We start from the raw sequence: 19,554 nt of genomic DNA on the forward strand, positions 1-19,554 counted from the left end.
TAAATTACCTGAAATGAGACTTCAATACAATTTACAGCCATTAGCAATGTGACATCAAAACACTTGCTCCACATCCTGACTTCCAGACTAAATGGAATTGTAGTCCTGCAGGAGGACATACCAGTTAGCAATTATTATTCCAAATGATCTGAGAATCCAGATTTTTATTTGTTTACCTCTAAAGAGTATGGCCACACAGACACATGAACACATATTAATATGATGTAGTACATCATTGTTCGTCATAAATGTATTGGGATTTTGTGTCCGAGTATTTTGGATGCAGCCAATGCTTTCTCAATGGGAGTCATCTGTTCCCAAATGAATAACAACAGAGATGATTGTCTGCCCCAAAAAATAATTGAACACAACTTTACGATGAACTCAGTAATCAGGGTTCCCGCCGTTCAACTGTAGGCTATAACCCCCCCCCAAAAAATAAACATGATAGAAATGTTCTATTTGAATAATATCTGCTCGCAGTCTCATTTTCTTGACGACACATCTCCAGTTTTTGCTGAAGTAGCAGAGTTTGGACACCCTGCAAGAAAATCAAGAAAAATATTGATCATTTTGTGACTACTTGTGGGCAGAACTGAAAAAGTGAGTGCGAGCAAGGAGGCCTACAGACCTGACTATTACACCAGCTCTGTCAGGAGGAATGGGCCAACATTCACCCAACTTATTGTGGGAAGCTTGTGGAAGGCTACTCAAAACACTTGACCCAAGTCAAACAATTTAAAGGCGTATTTAAACTTCTGACCCACTGGGAATGTGATGAAAGAAATAAAAGCTGAAATAAAATCAATCACTATTATTCTGACATTTCACATTCTTAAAATAAAGTGGTGATCCTAACTGACCTAAGACAAGGAATTTTTACTAGGATTAAATGTCAGGAATTGTGAAAAACTGAGTTTAAATGTATTTGGCTAAGGTGTATGTAAACTTTGACTTCAACTCTATATAAATAAAGATATGGATGATACGGTGCTTGTGGAAAGCTATGGCTGGCAACAACACCTGACTCCGGACTTCAGGCCGCTGCCACAGATCAAGCAGTACCAGCACTTCTTTGGCCTGAATGCCAGCGTCACATCTGGAGGAAACCTGGCACCACCACTACGGTGAAGCATGGTGGTGGGGATGGTTTTCAGCAGCAGGAACTGGTAGACTAGTCCGGATCGAGGAAAAGATTAACGGAGCAAAGTACAGCGAGATCCTTGATGAAAACCTTCTCCAGAGTGCTCAGGACCTCAGACTGGGGAGAAGGTTCACCTTCCAACAAGACAACGACCCTACACAGCCAAGACAACACAGGAGTGGCTTCGGGACAAGTCTCTGAATGTCCTTGAGTGGTCCAGCCAGAGCCCGGACTTGAACCTGATCGAACATCTCTGGAGAGACCTGAAAATAGCTGTGCAGCAACGCGCCCCAGCCAACCTGACAGAGCTTGAGAGGATCTGCAGAGAAGAATGGGAGAAACTCCCCAAATACAGGTGTGCCAAGCTTGTAGCGTCATACCGAAGAAGACACAAATCAAAGTTTGTCACGTGCGCTGAATACAACAGGTGTAGACCTTACAGTGAAATGCTTACTTACAGGCTCTAACCAAGTGCAAAAAAGGTATTAAGTGAACAACAGGTAAAGAAATAAAAAACAGTAAAAAAGACAGTGAAAAATAACAGTAGCGAGGCTATATACAGTAGCGAGGCTACATACAGACACCGGTTAGTCGGGCTGATTGAGGTAGTATGTACATGTAGATATGGTTAAAATGCATATGTGATGAACAGAGAGTAGCAGAAGCGTAAAAGACGGGGTGGTGGGTTGCGGGACACAAATGCAGATGGCCTGGTTAGCCAATGTGCGGGAGCACTGGTTGGTCAGGTCAATTGAGGTATGTACATGAATGTATAGTTAAAGTGACTATGCATATATGATGAATAGAGAGTAGCAGCAGCGTAAAAGAGAGGTTGGGGGGCACACAATGCAAATAGTCCGGGTAGCCATTTCATTACCTGTTCGGGAGTCTTATGGCTTGGGGGTAAAAACTGTTGAGAAGCCTTTTTGTCCTAGACTTGGCACTCCGGTACCGCTTGCCATGCGGTAGTAGAGAAAACAGTCTATGACTGGGGTCTTTGACAATTTTTAGGGCCTTCCTCTGACACCGCCTGGTTAGAGGTCCTGCATGGCAGGCAGCTTAGCCCCAGTGATGTACTGGGCCGTACGCACTACCCTCTAGTGCCTTGCGGTCGGAGGCCGAGCAATTGCCGTACCAGGCAGTGATGCAACCAGTCAGGATGCCCTCGATGTTGCAGCTGTAGAACCTTTTGAGGATCGCAGGACACATTCCAAATCTTTTTAGTTTCCTGAGGGGGAAATAGGCTTTGTCGTGCCCTCTTCACGACTGTCTTGGTGTGTTTGGACCATTCTAGTTTGTTGTCGATGTGGACACCAAGGAACTTGAAGCTCTCAACCTGCTCGAGGCTATAATCGTTGCCAAAGGTGCTTCAACAAAGTACAGAGTAAAATGGTTGATGATAGAGAGAAAGACTGCGAATTCACTGATTTAAAGCATCAATATTCGAGTGATGGGCTGTTTTAAAACGCTTACCATGATGATAAGTAGGTCTACATGCATTGTGAACTGCACTCCATATTGAGATGGGCTGTCTTTCCCCAACTTGAGCGTTGATTTAACAGTTCCATTTCTCGCCATGCTGTTCAAGTAAAGGTATTATAATTTACTAGTTTCTCGCAGCCATTTATCCCGGGAAAAGGGAGTGGTTTTGGGTGGAAAATCTCAGTAATCAGGGTTCCCGCCATTCAACCGTAGGCTGTAACTCCCCCCACCAAAAAAAAAATTAGAAATGTTCTATTTGAATAATACCTGCTTGCAGCCTCTCATTTTCTTGACGACACATCTCCAGTTCTTGCTGAAGTAGCACACACTTTGGACACCCTGCAAGAAAATCAAGAGAAAGATTGATCATTCTGTGACTACTTGACCAGTGGTTACAGAGTGCATTGATGGCTTTTTGGGAATAAACTTAGTCTTCCCATCTGTGGTGTAAGGCCGGTAGAGTGACCCTGAGGGACCAGTACCAACAACCAACGTGTTTCAGATGGGCTCGGTCTCAAAAAAGTGCATGGAAAGTGAATATGGAAGGTGCGTCACAATTGCTAAATGTAAAACACCTGGAGACAAATATTGATACGGCAGCATTGCTATTGTAAAATAATGCTAGAAGCAAGAGTAGCATCTCCTGCTTGTTCAGAGTGAGCGGTCGGTCTACCAGAAGATGGTTGATGACTGCAAGACCACCTGTCAAGATCTGCAGTTGTCTCTGGGGGGCCCTACTGAACCAGCAAGCAAAGACATCAGGATGCATTACAGCATTGATTTTGCTCAACAAGCAAGCAACATTTCCTCCTTTATACTGATTAATGACAGGTGGCTAGACACAGTTGAAGTCAGAAGTTTACATACACTTTGGTTGGAGTCATTAAAACTCGTTTTCAACCACTCCACAAATTTCTTGTTAACAAACTATAGTTTTTGCAAGTAGGTTAGGACATCTACTTTGTGCGTGACAAGTCATTTTTCCCAAAATTGTTTACAGACAGATTATTTCACTGTATCACAATTCCAGTGGGTCAGAAGTTTACATGCACTAAGTTGACTACCTTTAAACAGCATGGAAAATTCCAGAAAATTATGTCCAGGCCTTAGAAGCTTCTGATGGGCTAATTGACATCATTTGAGTCAATTGGAGGTGTACCTGTGAAGATAGGCTTGAAATGCATCCAAACTCGGTGCCTCTTTGCTTGACACCATGGGAAAATCTAAAGAAATCAGCCAGGACCTCAGGAGAAAAAAAATGTGTAGACCTTCACAAGTCTGGTTCATCCTTGGGAGCAAATTCCAAACGCCTGAAGGTATCACGTACATCAGTACAAACAATAGTATGCAAGTATAAACACCATGGGACCACGCAGCCGTCATACCGCTCAGGAAGGAGATGCATTCGATCTCCTAGAGATGAACGTACTTTGGTGCGAAAAGTGCAAATCAATCCCAGAACAGCAGCAAAGGACCATGTGAAGATGCTGGAGGAAATGGGTACAAAAGTACCTATATCCACAGTAAAACAAGTCTTTTGTCAACATAACCTGAAAGGCCACTCGGCAAGGAAGAAGCAAGCCACTGCTCCAAAACCGCCATAAAAAAAGCCAGACTACGATTTGCAACTGCACATGGGGACAAAGACCGTACTTTTTGGAGAAATGTCCTCTGGTCTGATGAAACAAAAATAGAACTGTTTGGCCATAATGACTACCGTTTTGTCTGGAGGAAAAAGGGGGAAGCTTGCAAGCCGAAGAACACCATCTCAACCGTGAAGCATGGGGGTAGCAGCGTCATGTTGTGGGGGTGCTTTGCTGCAGGAGGGACTGGTGCACATCAAAATATATGGCATCATGAGGAAGGGAAATTATGTGGATTACATTTTTTACATTTTAGTCATTTAGCAGACGCTCTTATCCAGAGCGAATTACAGTAGTGAATGCATACATTTATTTTCCTCCGTACTGGTCCCGTACTGGTCCCACGTGGGAATCGAACCCACAACCCTGGCGTTGCAAACACCATGCTCTACCAACTGAGCCACACGGGACCTGGATATATTGAAGCAACATCTCAAGACATCAGTCAGGAAGTTAAAGCTTGGTTGCAAATGGGTCTTCCTAATGGACAATGGCCCCAAGCATAATTCCAAAGTTGTGGCAAAATGGCTTAAGGACAACAAAGTCAAGGTATTGGAGTGGCCATCACAATGCCTGACCTCAACCTTATAGAACATTTGTGGGCAGAACTGAAAAAGTGTGTGCGAGCAAGGAGGCCTACAGACCTGACTGTTACACCAGCTCTGTCAGGAGGAATGGGCCAAAATTCACCCAACTTATTGTGGGAAGCTTGTGGAAGGCTACCCGAAACGTTTGACCCAAGTTAAACAATTTAAAGGCGTATTTAAACTTCTGACCCACTGGGAATGTGATGAAAGAAATAAAAGCTGAAATAAATCAATCACTACTATTATTCTGACATTTCACATTCTTAAAATAAAGTGGTGATCCTAACTGAACTAAGACAGGGAATTTTTACTAGGATTAAATGTCAGGAAATGTGAAAAACTGAGTTGAAATGCTTTTGGCTAAGGTATATGTAAACTTCCGACTTCAACTGTATACGTCCTGGATGTCAGGAAGCTTGGCCCCAGTGATGTAATGAGCCGTACGCACTACCCTCTGTAGCGCCTTACGGTCAGATGACGAGCAGTTTCCATACCAGGCGGTGATGCAACTGGTCAGGATGCCATCGATGGTGCAGCTTTAGAACTGAGGATCCATGCCAAATCTTTTCAGTCTCCTGAGGGGGAAAAAGTGTTGTCCTGCCCTCTTTACAACAGTCTTGGTGTGTTTGGAACATGATAGTTCGTTGGTGATGTGGACACCAAAGAACTTGAAACTCTCGTCCTGCTCCACTTCAGCACTGTCGATGTTAATGTGGGCCTAGTCCACGATCAGCTCCTTTGTCTTGCTCACATTGAGGGAGAGGTTGTTGACCTGGTACCACACCAGGTCTCTGACCTCCTCCCTATAGGCTGTCTCATCATTTTCGGTGATCAGGCCCACTGTTGTGTAGTCAGCAAACTTAATGGTGTTGGAGTCGTGCTTGGCCACGCAGTTGTGGTTGAACAGGGAGTACAGGAAGGGTATAAGCATGCACCCCTGAGAGGTCCCAGTGTTGAGGATCAGTGTGGCAGATGTGTTGCCTACCCTTACCACCAGGGGCAGCCCGTCAGGAAGTGCAGGATCCAGTTGCAGAGGGAGGTGTTTAGTCCCAGGGTCCTTAGCTTAGTGGGTACTATGACTACAGCTCAGTATTCAACACCAGTTCCTTTTGTCCAGGTGGGGAAGGGCAGTGTGACAGATTGCGTCATCTGCGGATCTGTTGGGGTGGTATGCGAATTGGAGTGGGTCTAGGGTTTCCGGGATGTTGGTGTTGATGTGAGCCAATGCTAGCCTTTCAAAGTACTTCATGGCTACCGATGTGAGTTCTACAGGGCAGTAATTATTTAGGCAGTTTACCTTTGCATTCTTGGGCACAGGGACTATGGTGGTCCGCTTAACCTGTTAGGGCTAGGGGGCAGTATTTGCACGGCTGGATAAAAAAAATGTACCCGATTTAATCTGGTTACTAATCCTACCCAGTAACTAGAATATGCATATACTTATTATATATGGATAGAAAACACTCTAAAGTTTCTAAAACTGTTTGAATGGTGTCTGTGAGTATAACAGAACTCATTTGGCAGGCAAAACCCTGAGACATTTTCTGACAGGAAGTGGATACCTGATGTGTTGTATTACCTTTAAACCTATGCCATTGAAAAACACAGGGGCTGAGGAATATTTTGGCATTTCCTATTGCTTCCACTAGATGTCACCAGCCTTTACAAAGTGTTTTGAGTCTTCTGGAGGGAGATCTGACCGAACAAGAGCCATGGAACGATGATGGCCCATTAGACACCTGGCGCGCGAGTTCATGTTGGGTACCCTCGTTCCAATACGTTATAAAAGAGAATGCATTCGTCCACCTTGAATATTATTCATGTTCTGGTTAAAAAAGGCCCTAATGATTTATGCTATACAACGTTTGACATGTTTGAACGAACGTAAATATATTTTTTCCCCTCGTTCATGACGAGAAGTCCGGCTGGCTTAGATCATGTGCTAACAAGACGGAGATTTTTGGACATAAATGATGAGCTTTTTTGAACAAAACTAAATTCGTTATGGACCTGTGATACCTGGAAGTGACATCTGATGAAGAGAATCAAAGGTAATGGATTATTTACATAGTATTTTCGATTTTAGATCTCCCCAACATGACGTCTAGTCTGTATCGCAACGCGTATTTTTCTGGGCGCAGTGCTCAGATTATTGCAAAGTGTGATTTCCCAGTAAGGTTATTTTTAAATCTGGCAAGTTGATTGCGTTCAAGAGATGTAAATCTATAATTCTTTAAATGACAATATAATATTTTACCAATGTTTTCTAATTTTAATTATTTAATTTGTGGTACTGACTTGACTGCCGGTTATTGGAGGGAAACGATTTCCTCAACATCAATGCCATAGTAAAACACTGTTTTTGGATATAAATATGAACTTGATAGAACTAAAAATGCATGCATTGTCTAACATAATGTCCTAGGAGTGTCATCTGATGGAGATTGTAAAAGGTTAGTGCATCATTTTAGCTGGTTTTATGGTTTTGGTGACCCTGTCTTTGAATTGACAAAACATTACACACAACTCTTGTAAATGTACTGTCCTAACATACTCTAAATGTATGCTTTCGCCGTAAAACCTTTTTGAAATCGTAAAACGTGGTTAGATTAAGGATATGTTTATCTTTCAAAGGGTGTAAAATAGTTGTATGTTTGAAAAATTTGAATTTTGACATTTATTTGGATTCAAATTTGCCGCTCTTGAAATGCACCTGCTGTTGATGGAGTGCACCACGGGTGGGACGCTTGCGTCCCACCTAGCCCATAGAGGTTAAAACATGTTGGTATTACAGACTCAGTCAGGGAGAGGTTAAAAATGTCAGTGAAGACACTTGCCAGTTGGTCCACGCATGCTTGGAATAGACGTCCTGGTAATTCGTCTGGCCCGCGGCTTTGTGAATGTTGACCTGTTTATAAAGGTCTTGCTCACATCAGCTATGGAGAGCGTGCTCTCATGCATGCTCCAGTGTTGCTTGCCTCGAAGCAAACATTAAAAAAGGCATTTAGCTCATCTGGTAGGCTCACGTCACTTCGCAGCTCGGTTTCCCTTGGTAGTCCGCTATAGTTTAAGCCCTGCCACGTCGGATTCAATCTTTGTCCTGTATTGCCCCTCTGCCCGTTTGATGGTTCGTCTGGGGGCATAGCGGGATATCTTATAAGTGTCTGGAATAGTGTGCCACTCATTGAAAGCGGCAGCTCTAGCCTTTAGCTTGGTGCAGATATTGCCTGTAATCCATGGCTTCTGGTTGGGATATCTATGTACGGTAACTAAAGGGACAATTTAGTCGTCGATGCACTTATTGATGAAGCCAATGACTGATGTGGTGTACTCAATGGCATAGGAAGAATCCCGGAACATATTCCAGTCTGTGCTAGCAAAACAGTCCTGTAGCATAGCAGCCATGTCATCTGACCACTTACGTATTGAGCAAGTCACTGGTACTTCCTGCTTTAGTTTTTGCTTGTAAGGAAGAATCATGCGTATGGAATTATGGTCAGATTTGCCAGATGGAGGGCGAGGGAGAGCTTTGAATGAGTCTGTGCGTGGAGTAAAGGTGGTCTAGAGTTTTTTTTTCTCCATCTGGTTGCACATGTGGCTTGCTGGTAGAAATGAGGTAAAACAAATTTAAGGTCGCATGCATTAAAGTCACCGGCCACTAGAGGCACCTCTTCTGGATGAGCATTTTCTTGTTTGCTTATACAGCTCATTGAGTGCGGTCTTCGTGCCAGCATCAGTTTGGTGGTAAATAGACGGATACAAATAATATAGACGAGAAACCTCCTGGTAAATAGTGTGGTCTACAGCTTATCATGAGGTATTCTACCTCAGGGAAGCAATACCTCGACTTCTTTAATATTAGACAAGCAGTTATTGACAAGTAGGCACACCCACACTCATCTTAACAGACGTAGCTGCTCTGTCCTGCCGATGCACGGAGAAGACAGCCAGCTTTATATTATCTGTGTCGTCGTTTAACCACGTTTCGGTATAACATAAGACATGACCTTTTTTTTACTTTTAACAATGTGAAGAAACTTTGTTGCTCCTTGCTGAAACAAGCAAACAAGTCTTCAGTTGCCTAGGCAACTGTCCCCACAATGCAGCACACAGAAATAGAATGAATTGAATGGGACTGGAACCTCTAACGGTGGCAATTTGACTGGTAAATTCATGGGTACAATTGCCATCTGGTATTGTGATTGAATAATTTCAATGGTAATGTAGAATGTTCATTCAAATGTTACCTGATGTGAGGCTCCTGGAATGGAATGTATTTTTTGTAATGTCAGTTGAATCAACAAATCACAGCACATATTTTACTTCCTGCTTTGCTCCTATGGGTACAATTGCAATGGAAGCTACTCCACCCATTATGCCATAATCAACTTCAATGGGGATGCCCGTTCTATTTCAATTGCAGCACATGCAGTCAGGAGCAGAGGACAAAAGATGCATATAAAAACTTGTTTTTTTGCTATATGAATGGTTATTACGGTGATCACGGTCATTAGGCTGGCCAATCACCGTCATTTCAAATTCCATGACCTGCACTGTTATTCCTTAATTAACATCCACACCACACACTATATCAACAATGCAAGTCCATCTAGCTCACAGAATAATTACCCATTTTTTTCCTCTTTGCTACAGGAAAAGCATCACTGCTGGTTGGCAAGTGCTTCTGGCCTTGGTTGGGTGCTTGTAGATTCCTTCCATTTAAACCTGTGATGAAATGGAACATTTGTTATACAAATTAAGGAAAATTACCAAAACTAAGGATTTCAGTCTATTTTCAAATGTTTGACAAAAACAACCTTGTCAGGGATTTGTCTGATAAAGAAACATGGAAAACAAATAACTGGGTTAACACTTACAGGTGGAATATTCATAAGTAATTAATGTACTGTTTAGGTTATACAATTCAGACATGCATGACAGAAAAACACAGTACCATTACATTAACAGATCATATGGCAACTTACAGCACGTTCGGAAAGTATTCAGACCCCTTGACTTTTTCCAGTCTTATTCTAAAATGTATTAAATCTCCCCCCCCCCCCCCCCCCCCCTAAATCTACACACAATACCCCATAATGACAAAGCAAAAACAGGTTGACATTTTTGCAAATTTATAAAAAACGGGGGAAAAATAATCACATTTACATAAGTATTCAGACCCATTACTCACTCCTTTGTTGAACTACTCCAATTTGCATACCGGACCAACGGATCCACAGATGACACAATCTATTGCACACCACACTGCCATTACCCACCTGGACAAAAAGTCAAAATGCTGTTCATTGACTACAGCTCAGCATTCAACAACATGGTGCCCTTCAAGCTCAGGACCCTGGCACTGAACACCTTCCACTGTAACTGGATCCTGGATTTCCTGACGGGCCGCCCCCCAGTTGGTGAGGGTAGGCAACATCCGCCACGCTGACAATCAGCACAGGGCCCTTCAGGGGTGTGTGCTTAGTCCCCTCCTGTACTGTTCACCCACAACAAACAACAACAAAAAAATATCACAAGTATTCAGACCCTTACTCAGTACTCTGTTGAAGCACCTTTGGCAGCGATTACAGCCTCGAGTCTTCTTGGATATGACGCTACAAGCTTGGCACACCTGTATTTGGGGAGTTTCTCCCATTCTTCTCTGCAGATCGTCTCAAGCTCTGTCAGGTTGGATGAGGAGCGTTACTGCACAGCCATTTTCAGGTCTCTCCAGAGACGTTTGATCAGGTTCAAGTCCGGGCTCTGGCTGGGCCACTCAAGGACATTCAAAGACTTGTCCCGAAGCCACTCCTGCGTTGTCTTGGCTATGTGTTTATGGTCATTGTCCTGTTGGAAGGTGAACCGTCGCCCCAGTTGGAGGTCCTGAGCGCTCTGGAGCAGGTTTTCATTAAGGATCTCTGCTCTCTTCATCTTTCCCCACAATCCGGACTAGTCTCCCTGCAGCTGAAAAACATCCCCACAGCATGATGCTGCCACCACCATGCTTCACTGTAGGGATGGTGTCAGGTTTCCTCCAGATGTGACGCTTAGCATTCAGGCCAAAGAGTTCAACCTTGATTTCATCAGACCAGAGAATCTTGTTTCTCATGGTCTGAGTCCTTTAGGTGCCTTTTGGAAAACTCCAAGCGGGCTGTCATGTGCCTTTTAATAAAGAGTGGCTTCTGTCTGGCCACTCTACCATATAGGCCTGATTGGTGGAGTGCTGCAGGGTCAACTGTGGGACCTTCTATAGACAGGTGTGTTCCTTTCCAAATCAAGTCCAATCAATTGAATTTACCACAGGTGGACTGGAATCAAGTTGTAGAAACATCAAGGATGATCAATAGAAACAGGATGCACCTGAGCTCAATTTTGAGTCATAGCAAAGGGTCTGAATACTTACGTAAATAAGGTATCTGCTTATTCTTTATAAATTTGGAAAAATTGATGAACTTGTTTTCACATTGTCATTATCTTTTGTGTTGTGTGTAAAAATATTTAATTTTAGAACCCAACAAAATCTGGAAAAAGTCAAGGGGTCTGAATATTTTCCAAATGCACTGTACATGAAGTTGTGGGATCAAGCTTGTAAGATTCTCATAATGGGCAGTTAGGTTTAATTCCAACACTCTCACACAATGCTGTTCATACCTGAAGCGAGGCTGGGGTTTTCAGTGGAGCGGGTTGCCATAGCTCTTACTGCAGGATGCCTGAGGCTAGCTATGGATCTCTGAGTGCCATAGGATTGAGGTTTCCTCAGGCCAGTGCTCGTCAGTTTCGATTCTATAAATTCAACAAATAAACAATTAGAGGTGATGACTGAGGGAATCAAACATAAAAGTATCACATGCTTTGTAAACAGGTGTAGAGTAACAGTGAAATGCTTTATTCCTGGCCCTTCCCAACAATGCAGAGAAAGAAAATAGAACAATAATAGAAAAGTAAAACATGTAATAAATACACAACGAATAACAATAACTTGGCAGTGCTTTTAGAAAGTATTCGGACTGCTTCCCTTATTTCACATTTTGTTACGTTACAGCCTTATAAAAAACAGAAATACCTTATTTACAACAGGTCCAATGAAGTTGTAGAAACATCTCATAGATGAGTGTCAACAATGGTGCCGGAGAAAGATGACCTTTTACGCGTCCCCAACCGATTGTGTTTTTTGTAACTTATTTTGTATTTAATGTTGCCGCTACCATCTCTTATGACCAAAAATAACTTCTGGACATCAGGACTGCGATTACTCACCACGGAGTGACAGAATCCTTTTTTCCCCCTTTAACGAGTCTGACGAGCCCAACGCGAATGAAATACTGCTTTCTCGGGAACAGGCCCAGATCCCCGTGATTTGCGTGAAGAGGCGGCGGAGAAAAGGGGCCAGAGGGCAGGCTGCCTTCTGAGAATTCGTATGCGATCGAATACAGCCCCACTTCCTTCCATTCTGCTAGCAAACATGCAATCTTTGGAGAATAAAGAAGATTAAACTACCAACAGGACATTCAAAACTGTAATATCTTATGCTCCACGGAGTCATGGCTGAACGACGACACAATCAATTATATGCTGTACCGGCAGGATAGAACAGCGGCGTCTGGTAAGACAAGGGGCGGCAGACTGTATATTTCTATAAATAACAGCTGGTGCACGATATCTAAGGAAGTCTCGAGCTATTGCTCGCCTGAGGTAGAGTATCTCATGATAAGCGGTAGATCACACTATCTACCTAGAGAGTACATCTGTATTTTTCAGAGCTGTCTACATACCACCACAGATTGAGGCTGGCACAAAGACAGCATTGAACAAGCCGTATTCCGCCATAAGAAAACACTCACCCAGAGGCGGAGCTCCAAGTAGCCTGGGCCTTTAATGCAGGGAAACTGTTTAATTAAACAGTTTAAAAACAGATTAAAAATCAGTTTAATCAAATTTATATCAGCATGTTAAATGTGCAACCAGAGGGACAAAAACTCTAGACAGCCTTCACTCCACACACAGAGAGTAGAGGTCGACCGATTAATCGGAATGGCCGATTAATTAGGGCAGATTTCAAGTTCACATAACAAATCGGTATTTTTGGCCACCGATTTGCCGTTTTTTTTTTTGTTCATCTAGGAAAGTCAGTTAAGAACACATTCTTATTTTCAATGACAGCCTAGGAATGGTGGGTTAACTGCCTTGTTCAGGGGCAGAACGACAGACTTTAACCTGTTAGGGCTAGGGGGCAGTATTGACACGGCTGGATAAAAAAAAAACATACCCGATTTAATCTGGTTACCACTCCTACCCAGTAACTAGAATATGCATATACTTATTACATATGGATAGAAAACACCCTACATTTTCTAAAACTGTTTGAATGGTGTCTGTGAGTATAACAGAACTCAAATGGCAGGTCAAAACCTGAGAGATTCCTTTACAGGAAGTGGCCTGTCTGACCATTTCTTGAACTTCTTTTCCATCTCTATCATTTACTAAGGATCTCTGCTCTAACGTGACACTTCCCACGTCGTCCATAGGCGCTCAGAGCCCGGGAAAAAACAGAATGTCGTCATTCCAGCCCCAGGCTGAAACACATTATCGCCTTTCTCAAGTGGCCAATCAAGGGACACTGGGCTTATGCGCGTGACCCCGACCGCCCCCGCCTTTGGGATTTTTTCCTCTGTTTGCCGAAAAGGAGATTCCCTGTCGGAATATTATCGCTTTTCTACGAGAAAAATGTCGTAAAAATTGATTTTAAACAGCGGTTGACATGCTTCGAAGTACGGTAATGGAATATTTAGAATTTTATTGTCACGAATTGCGCCATGCGCGTGACACTTCTTTACTATTTCGGATAGTGTCTGGAACGCACAAACAAAACGCCGCTATTCGGATATAACGATGGATTATTTTGGACCAAACCAACATTTGTTATTGAAGTAGCAGTCCTGGGTGTGCATTCTAACGAAGACAACAAAAGGTAATCAAACTTTTATAATAGTAAATATGATTATGGTGAGTGCTAAACTTGCCGGGTGTCTAAATAGCGAGCCCGTGATGCCTGGGCTATGTACTTAGAATATTGCAAAATGTGCTTTCACCAAAAAGCTATTTTAAAATCGGACATATCGAGTGCATAGAGGAGGTCTGTATCTATAATTCTTAAAATAATTGTTATGCTTTTTGTGAACGTTTATCGTGAGTAATTTAGTAAAATGTTAGCGAATTCCCCGGAAGTTTGCGGGGGGTATGCTAGTTCTGAACGTCACATGCTAATGTAAAAAGCTGGTTTTTGATATAAATATGAACTTGATTGAACAAAACATGCATGTATTGTATAACATAATGTCCTAGGGTTGTCATCTGATGAAGATAATCAAAGGTGAGTGCTGCATTTAGCTGTCTTCTGGGTTTTGGTGACATATGCTGGCTTGAAAAATGGGTGTCTGATTATTTCTGGCTTGGTACTCTGCTGACATAATCTAATGTTTTGCTTTCGTTGTAAAGCCTTTTTGAAATCGGACAGTGTGGTTAGATTAACGAGAGTCTTGTCTTTAAATGGCTGTAAAATAGTCATATGTTTGAGAAATTGAAGTAATAGGATTTTTAAGGTTTTGAAAATCGCGCCACAGGCTGGCAGTGGCTGTTACGTAGGTGGGACGCAACCGTCCCACCTAGCCCATAGAGGTTAACCTTGTCAGCTTGGGGATTCAATCTTGCGGTAAACTAGTCCAACGCTCTTACCACCTGCTTTACATTGCACTCCACGAGGAGCCTGCCTGTTACGCGAATGCAGTAAGAACTCATACATTTTTAAACCTGCATATTTAGTTAATATTGACTGCGAACATGAATTTCTTTCAACTAGGGAAAATGTGTCACTTCTCTTGCAACAGTCATGGTATATGCAGCAGTTTGGGCCGCCTGGCACGTTGAACTAATTTGCCAGAATTTTACGTAATTATGACATAACATTGAAGGTTGTGCAATGTAACAGGAATATTTAGACTTATGGATGCCACCCGTTAGATAAAATACAGAACGGTTCTGTATTTCACTGAAAGAATAAACATGATAGTTTCCGGATTCGACCATACTAATGACCTAAGGCTCGGGTTTGTGTATTATGTTATAATTAAGTCTATGATTTGATAGAGCAGTCTGACTGAGCGATGGTAGGGTGCAGCAGGCTCATAAGCATTCATTCAAAACAGCACTTTTGTGCATTTGCCAGCAACTCTTCGCAATGCATTGCGCTGTTTATGACTTCAAGCCTGTCAACTCCCAAGATTAGGCTGGTGTAACCGATGTGAAATGGCTAGCTAGTTAGCGGGTGCGCGCTAATAGCGTTTCAAACTTCACTCGCTCTGAGACTTGGAGTAGTTGTTTCCCTTGCTCTGCATGGGTAACGCTGCTTCGAAGGTGGCTGTTGTCGATGTGTTCCTGGTTTGAGCCCAGGTAGGAGCGAGGAGAGGGACAGAAGCTATACTGTTACACAGGCAATACTAAAGTGCCTATAAGAACATCCAATAGTAAAAGGTATATGAAATACAAATCGTAGAGGGAGAAATAGTCCTATAATTCCTATAATAAACTACAACCTAAAACTTCATACCTGGGAATATTGAAGACTCATGTTAAAAGGAACCACCAGCTTTCATATGTTCTCATGTTCTGAGCAAGGAACTTAAACGTTAGCTTTCTTACATGGCACATAATGCACTTTTACTTTCTTCTCCAACACTTTGTTTTGCATTATTTAAACCAAATTGAACATGTTTCATTATTTATTTGAGGCTAAATTGATTTTATTGATGTATAATATCAAGTTAAAATAAGTGTTCATTCAGTATTGTTGTAATTGTCATTATTACAAAATATAAAAAAATAAATCGGTATCAGTCTATAATTTTAATGGTAGGTTTATTTGAACAGTGAGAGACAGAATAACAACCAAAAAATCCAGAAAAACGCATGTAAAAAAGGTTATAAAATGATTTGCATTTTAATGAGGGAAATAAGTATTTGACCCCTCTGCAAAACATGACTTAGTACTTGGTGGCAAAACCCTTGTTGGCAATCACAGAAGTCAGACGTTTCTTGCAGTTGGCCACAAGGTTTGCACACATCTCAGGAGGGATTTTGTCCAACACCTCTTTGCAGATCTTCTCCAAGTCATTAAGGTTTCGAGGCTGACGTTTGGCAACTCCAACCTTCAGCTCCCTCCACAGATTTTCTATGGGATAAAGGTCTGGAGACTGGCTAGGCCACCCCAGGACCTTAATGTGCTTCTTCTTGAGCCACTCCTTTGTTGCCTTGGCCGTGTGTTTTGGGTCATTGTCATGCTGGAATACCCATCCACGACCCATTTTCAATGCCCTGGCTGAGGGAAGGAGGTTCTCACCCAAGATTTGACGGTACACAGCCCCGTCCATTGTCCCTTTGATGCGGTGAAGTTGTCCTGTCCCCTTAGCAGAAAAACACCCCTAAAGCATAATGTTTCCACCTCCATGTTTGACGGTGAAGATGGTGTTCTTGGGGTCATAGGCAGCATTCCTCCTCCTCCAAACTCAGCGAGTTGAGTTGATGCCAAAGAGCTCCATTTTGGTCTCATCTAACCACAACACTTTCACCCAGTTGTCCTCTGAATCATTCAGATGTTTATTGGCAAACTTCAGACGGGCATGTGTATTTATTCTTGAGCAGGGGGACCTTGCGGGCGCTGCAGGATTTCAGTCCTTCACGGCGTAGTGTTACACCAATTGTTTTCTTGGTGACTATGGTCCCAGTTGCCTTGAGATCATTGACAAGATCCTCCCGTGTAGTTCTGGGCTGATTCCTCGTTCTCATGATCATTGCAACTCCACGAGGTGAGATCTTGCAAGGAGCCCCAGGGATATTGACAGTTCTTTTGTGTTTCTTCCATTTGCGAATAATCGCACCAAATGTTGTCACCTTCTCACCAAGCTGCTTGGCGATGGTCTTGTAACCCATTCCAGCCTTGTGTAGGTCTACAATCTTGTCCCCGACATCCTTGGAGAGCTCTTTGGTCTTGGCCATGGTGGAGAGTTTGGAATCTGATTGATTGCTTGCTTCTGTGGACAGGTGTCTTTTTTTACAGGTAACAAGCTGCGGTTAGGAGCACTCCCTTTAAGAGTGTGCTCCTAATTTCAGCTCGTTACCTGTATAAAAAGACACCTGGGAGCCAGAAATCTTTCTAATTAAGAGGGGCTCAAATACTTATTTCCCTCATTAAAATGCAAATCAATTTATAACATTTGCCATGCTTTTTATGGATATTTTTTTGTTATTCTGTCTCTCACTGTTCAAATAAACCTACCATTAAAATAATAGACTGATCCTTTCTTTGTCAGTGGGCAAACATACAAAATCAGCAGGGGATCAAATACTACTCCTCCCCCCCCCCCCCCCCCCCCCCCCCTCTGTACATACCCCAACCAGAAGACATGGATTACAGGCAAAAGCCACACTGAGCTAAAGGCTAGAGCTGCCACTTTCAAGGAGCGGGACTCTAACCCGGAAGCTTATAAGAAACCCGCTACGCTCTGACGAACCATCAAACAGGCAAAGCATCAATACAGGACTAAGATCAAATCGTACTACACCGGTTCCAAGCTTACCAAACGAGCTTAACTACTTCTACACTCGCTTTGAGGAAAATAAACACTGAAACATGCATGAGAGCACCAGCTGTTCCCGGAAGGCTGATCACGCTCTCCGCAGCCGATGTGAGTAAGACCTTTAAACAGGTCAATATTCACAAGGCCGCAGGCCAGACGGAATACCAGGACATGTCCTGCGAGCATGCGCTGACCAACTAGCAAGTGTCTCCACTGACATTTTCAACCTCTCCCTGTCCGAGTCTGTAATACCAACATGTCATAAGCAGACCACCATAGTGCCTGTGCCCAAGAACACCAAGGTAACCTGCCTAAATGATTACCGACCTGTAGCACTCACGTCTGTAGACATGAAGTGCTTTGAAAGGTTGGTCATGGCTCACATCAACACCATTATCCAGGAAACCCTAGACCCACTCCAATTTGCATACCGCCCAAAAAGATCCACAGACAATGCCGTCTATTGCACTCAACACTGCCCTTTCCCACCTGGACAAAAGGAACACCTATGTGAGAATGCTATTCATTGACTACAGCTCAGTATTATACACCATAGTGCCCTCAAAGCTCATCAATAAGCTAAGGACCCTGGGACTAAACACCTCTCTCTGCAACTGGATTCTGGACTTCCTGACGGGGTCGCCCCCAGGTGGTAAGGGTAGGTAACACATCCGCCACGCTGATCCTCAACACAGGGGTCCCTCAGGGGTGCGTGGTCAGTCCCCTCCTGTACTCCCTGTTCACTTGACTGCATGGCCAGGCACGACTCCAACACCATCATTAAGTTTGCCGATGACAACAGTGGTAGGCCTGATCACTGACAAGACAGCCTACAGGAAGAAGGTCTGAGACCTGGCCGTGTGGTGCCAGGACAACAACCTCTCCCTCAACGTGATCAAGACAAAGGAGATGATTGTGGACTACAGGAAAATGAGGACCGAGCACACCCCCATTCTCATCGATAGGGCTGTAGTGGAGCAGGTTGAGAGCTTCAAGTTCCTTGGTGTCCACATCAACAACAAACTAACATGGTCCAAGCACACCAAGACAAGTTGTGAAGAGGACAAGACAAAACCTACTCCCCCTCACGAGACTGAAAAGATTTGGCATGGGTCCTCAGATCCTCGAAAGGTTCTACAGCTGCACCATCGAGAGCATCCAGACTGGTTGCAGCACTGCCTGGTATGACAACTGCTCGGCCTCCAACCGTAAGGCACTACAGAGGGTAATGCGAACAGCCCAGTACAAAACTGGGGCCAAAATCCAGGACTTCTATACCAGGCAGTGTCAGAGAAAGGCCTAAAAATTGTCAAACACTCCAGCCACCCTAGTCATAGACTGTTCTCTCTGCTTACCGGAGCGCCAAGTCTAGGTCCAAGAGGCTTCTAAACAGCTTCTACCCCCAACCCATAAGACTCCTGAACATCTAATGAAATGGCTACCCAGACTATTTGCATTGCGCTCCCCCTCACCGCAACGCTGTTGTTATCATCTATGCATAGTCACATTAATAACTCTACCTATATGTACATATTAACCAGTGCCCCCGCACATTGACTCTGTTCTGGTACCCTCCTGTATATAATCTCACTATTGTTATTTGCATCTAAGCTCAATTTCGAAGTCTCATAGCAAGGGTCTAAATACTTATGTAAATAAGGTGTTTTTTGTTTTGCAATAAATGTGCAAAAATGTCTAAACCTGTTTTCGCTTTGTCATGAGATAGTGTGTAGATTGATTGACTTTATTAATTTAAGCCATTTTAGAATAAGGCTGTAACAAAATGTGGAAAAAGTCCAGGGGTCTGAATACTTTCCGAACGCACTGAGTGTGTGCGTGTGTAAAGACGTAAATCTTAAATTGTATCTCTTGATTCTTCACCGCCGCCTCCTTCCATAGAACCTTTTTATCAAATGCGTTTGAGAAAGAGGATGTAAGGAATCAGGGAAGTATGATTGAGATTCCCTTTAGGCTGTCTCAGTACTCTAAAATGGCTTCTTCTCCTCATATCCTTTCCTTCATGAACATATAGGTAAAAGGAAAAGATACGTTTCCACTATATTGCTTTC

General features: G+C 43.2%; 1 protein-coding gene and 1 non-coding gene across 6 annotated transcripts in view; both read right to left on the reverse strand.

Moving 5' to 3' along the window:
* LOC106589259 (dnaJ homolog subfamily C member 7) overlaps positions 1-19,554 on the reverse strand; it is a 113,892-nt gene that overhangs the window by 82,748 nt on the left and 11,590 nt on the right. For all 5 annotated transcript variants that reach the window (XR_014383008.1, XR_014383009.1, XM_045710142.2 and 2 more), the window contains exons 4-6: positions 11,508-11,639; positions 9,486-9,581; positions 2,894-2,965 (exon numbers count right to left, since the gene is read on the reverse strand). Coding sequence is in view for 3 of the 5 variants with exons in the window: in XM_045710142.2 (XP_045566098.2) it covers positions 2,894-2,965; positions 9,486-9,581; positions 11,508-11,639 (300 nt within the window). In the remaining 2 variants the exon portion in view is untranslated. The remainder of the gene's footprint in view (positions 1-2,893; positions 2,966-9,485; positions 9,582-11,507; positions 11,640-19,554) is intronic.
* On the reverse strand, positions 4,606-4,681 carry trnaa-ugc (transfer RNA alanine (anticodon UGC)). The gene has a single exon. It is a non-coding gene; the product is annotated as a tRNA-Ala (tRNA).

The sequence above is a fragment of the Salmo salar genome, chromosome 28 (genome assembly GCF_965601325.2).
Source record: "Salmo salar chromosome 28, fSalSal1, whole genome shotgun sequence".
NCBI classification, from domain to species: domain Eukaryota; kingdom Metazoa; phylum Chordata; class Actinopteri; order Salmoniformes; family Salmonidae; genus Salmo; species Salmo salar.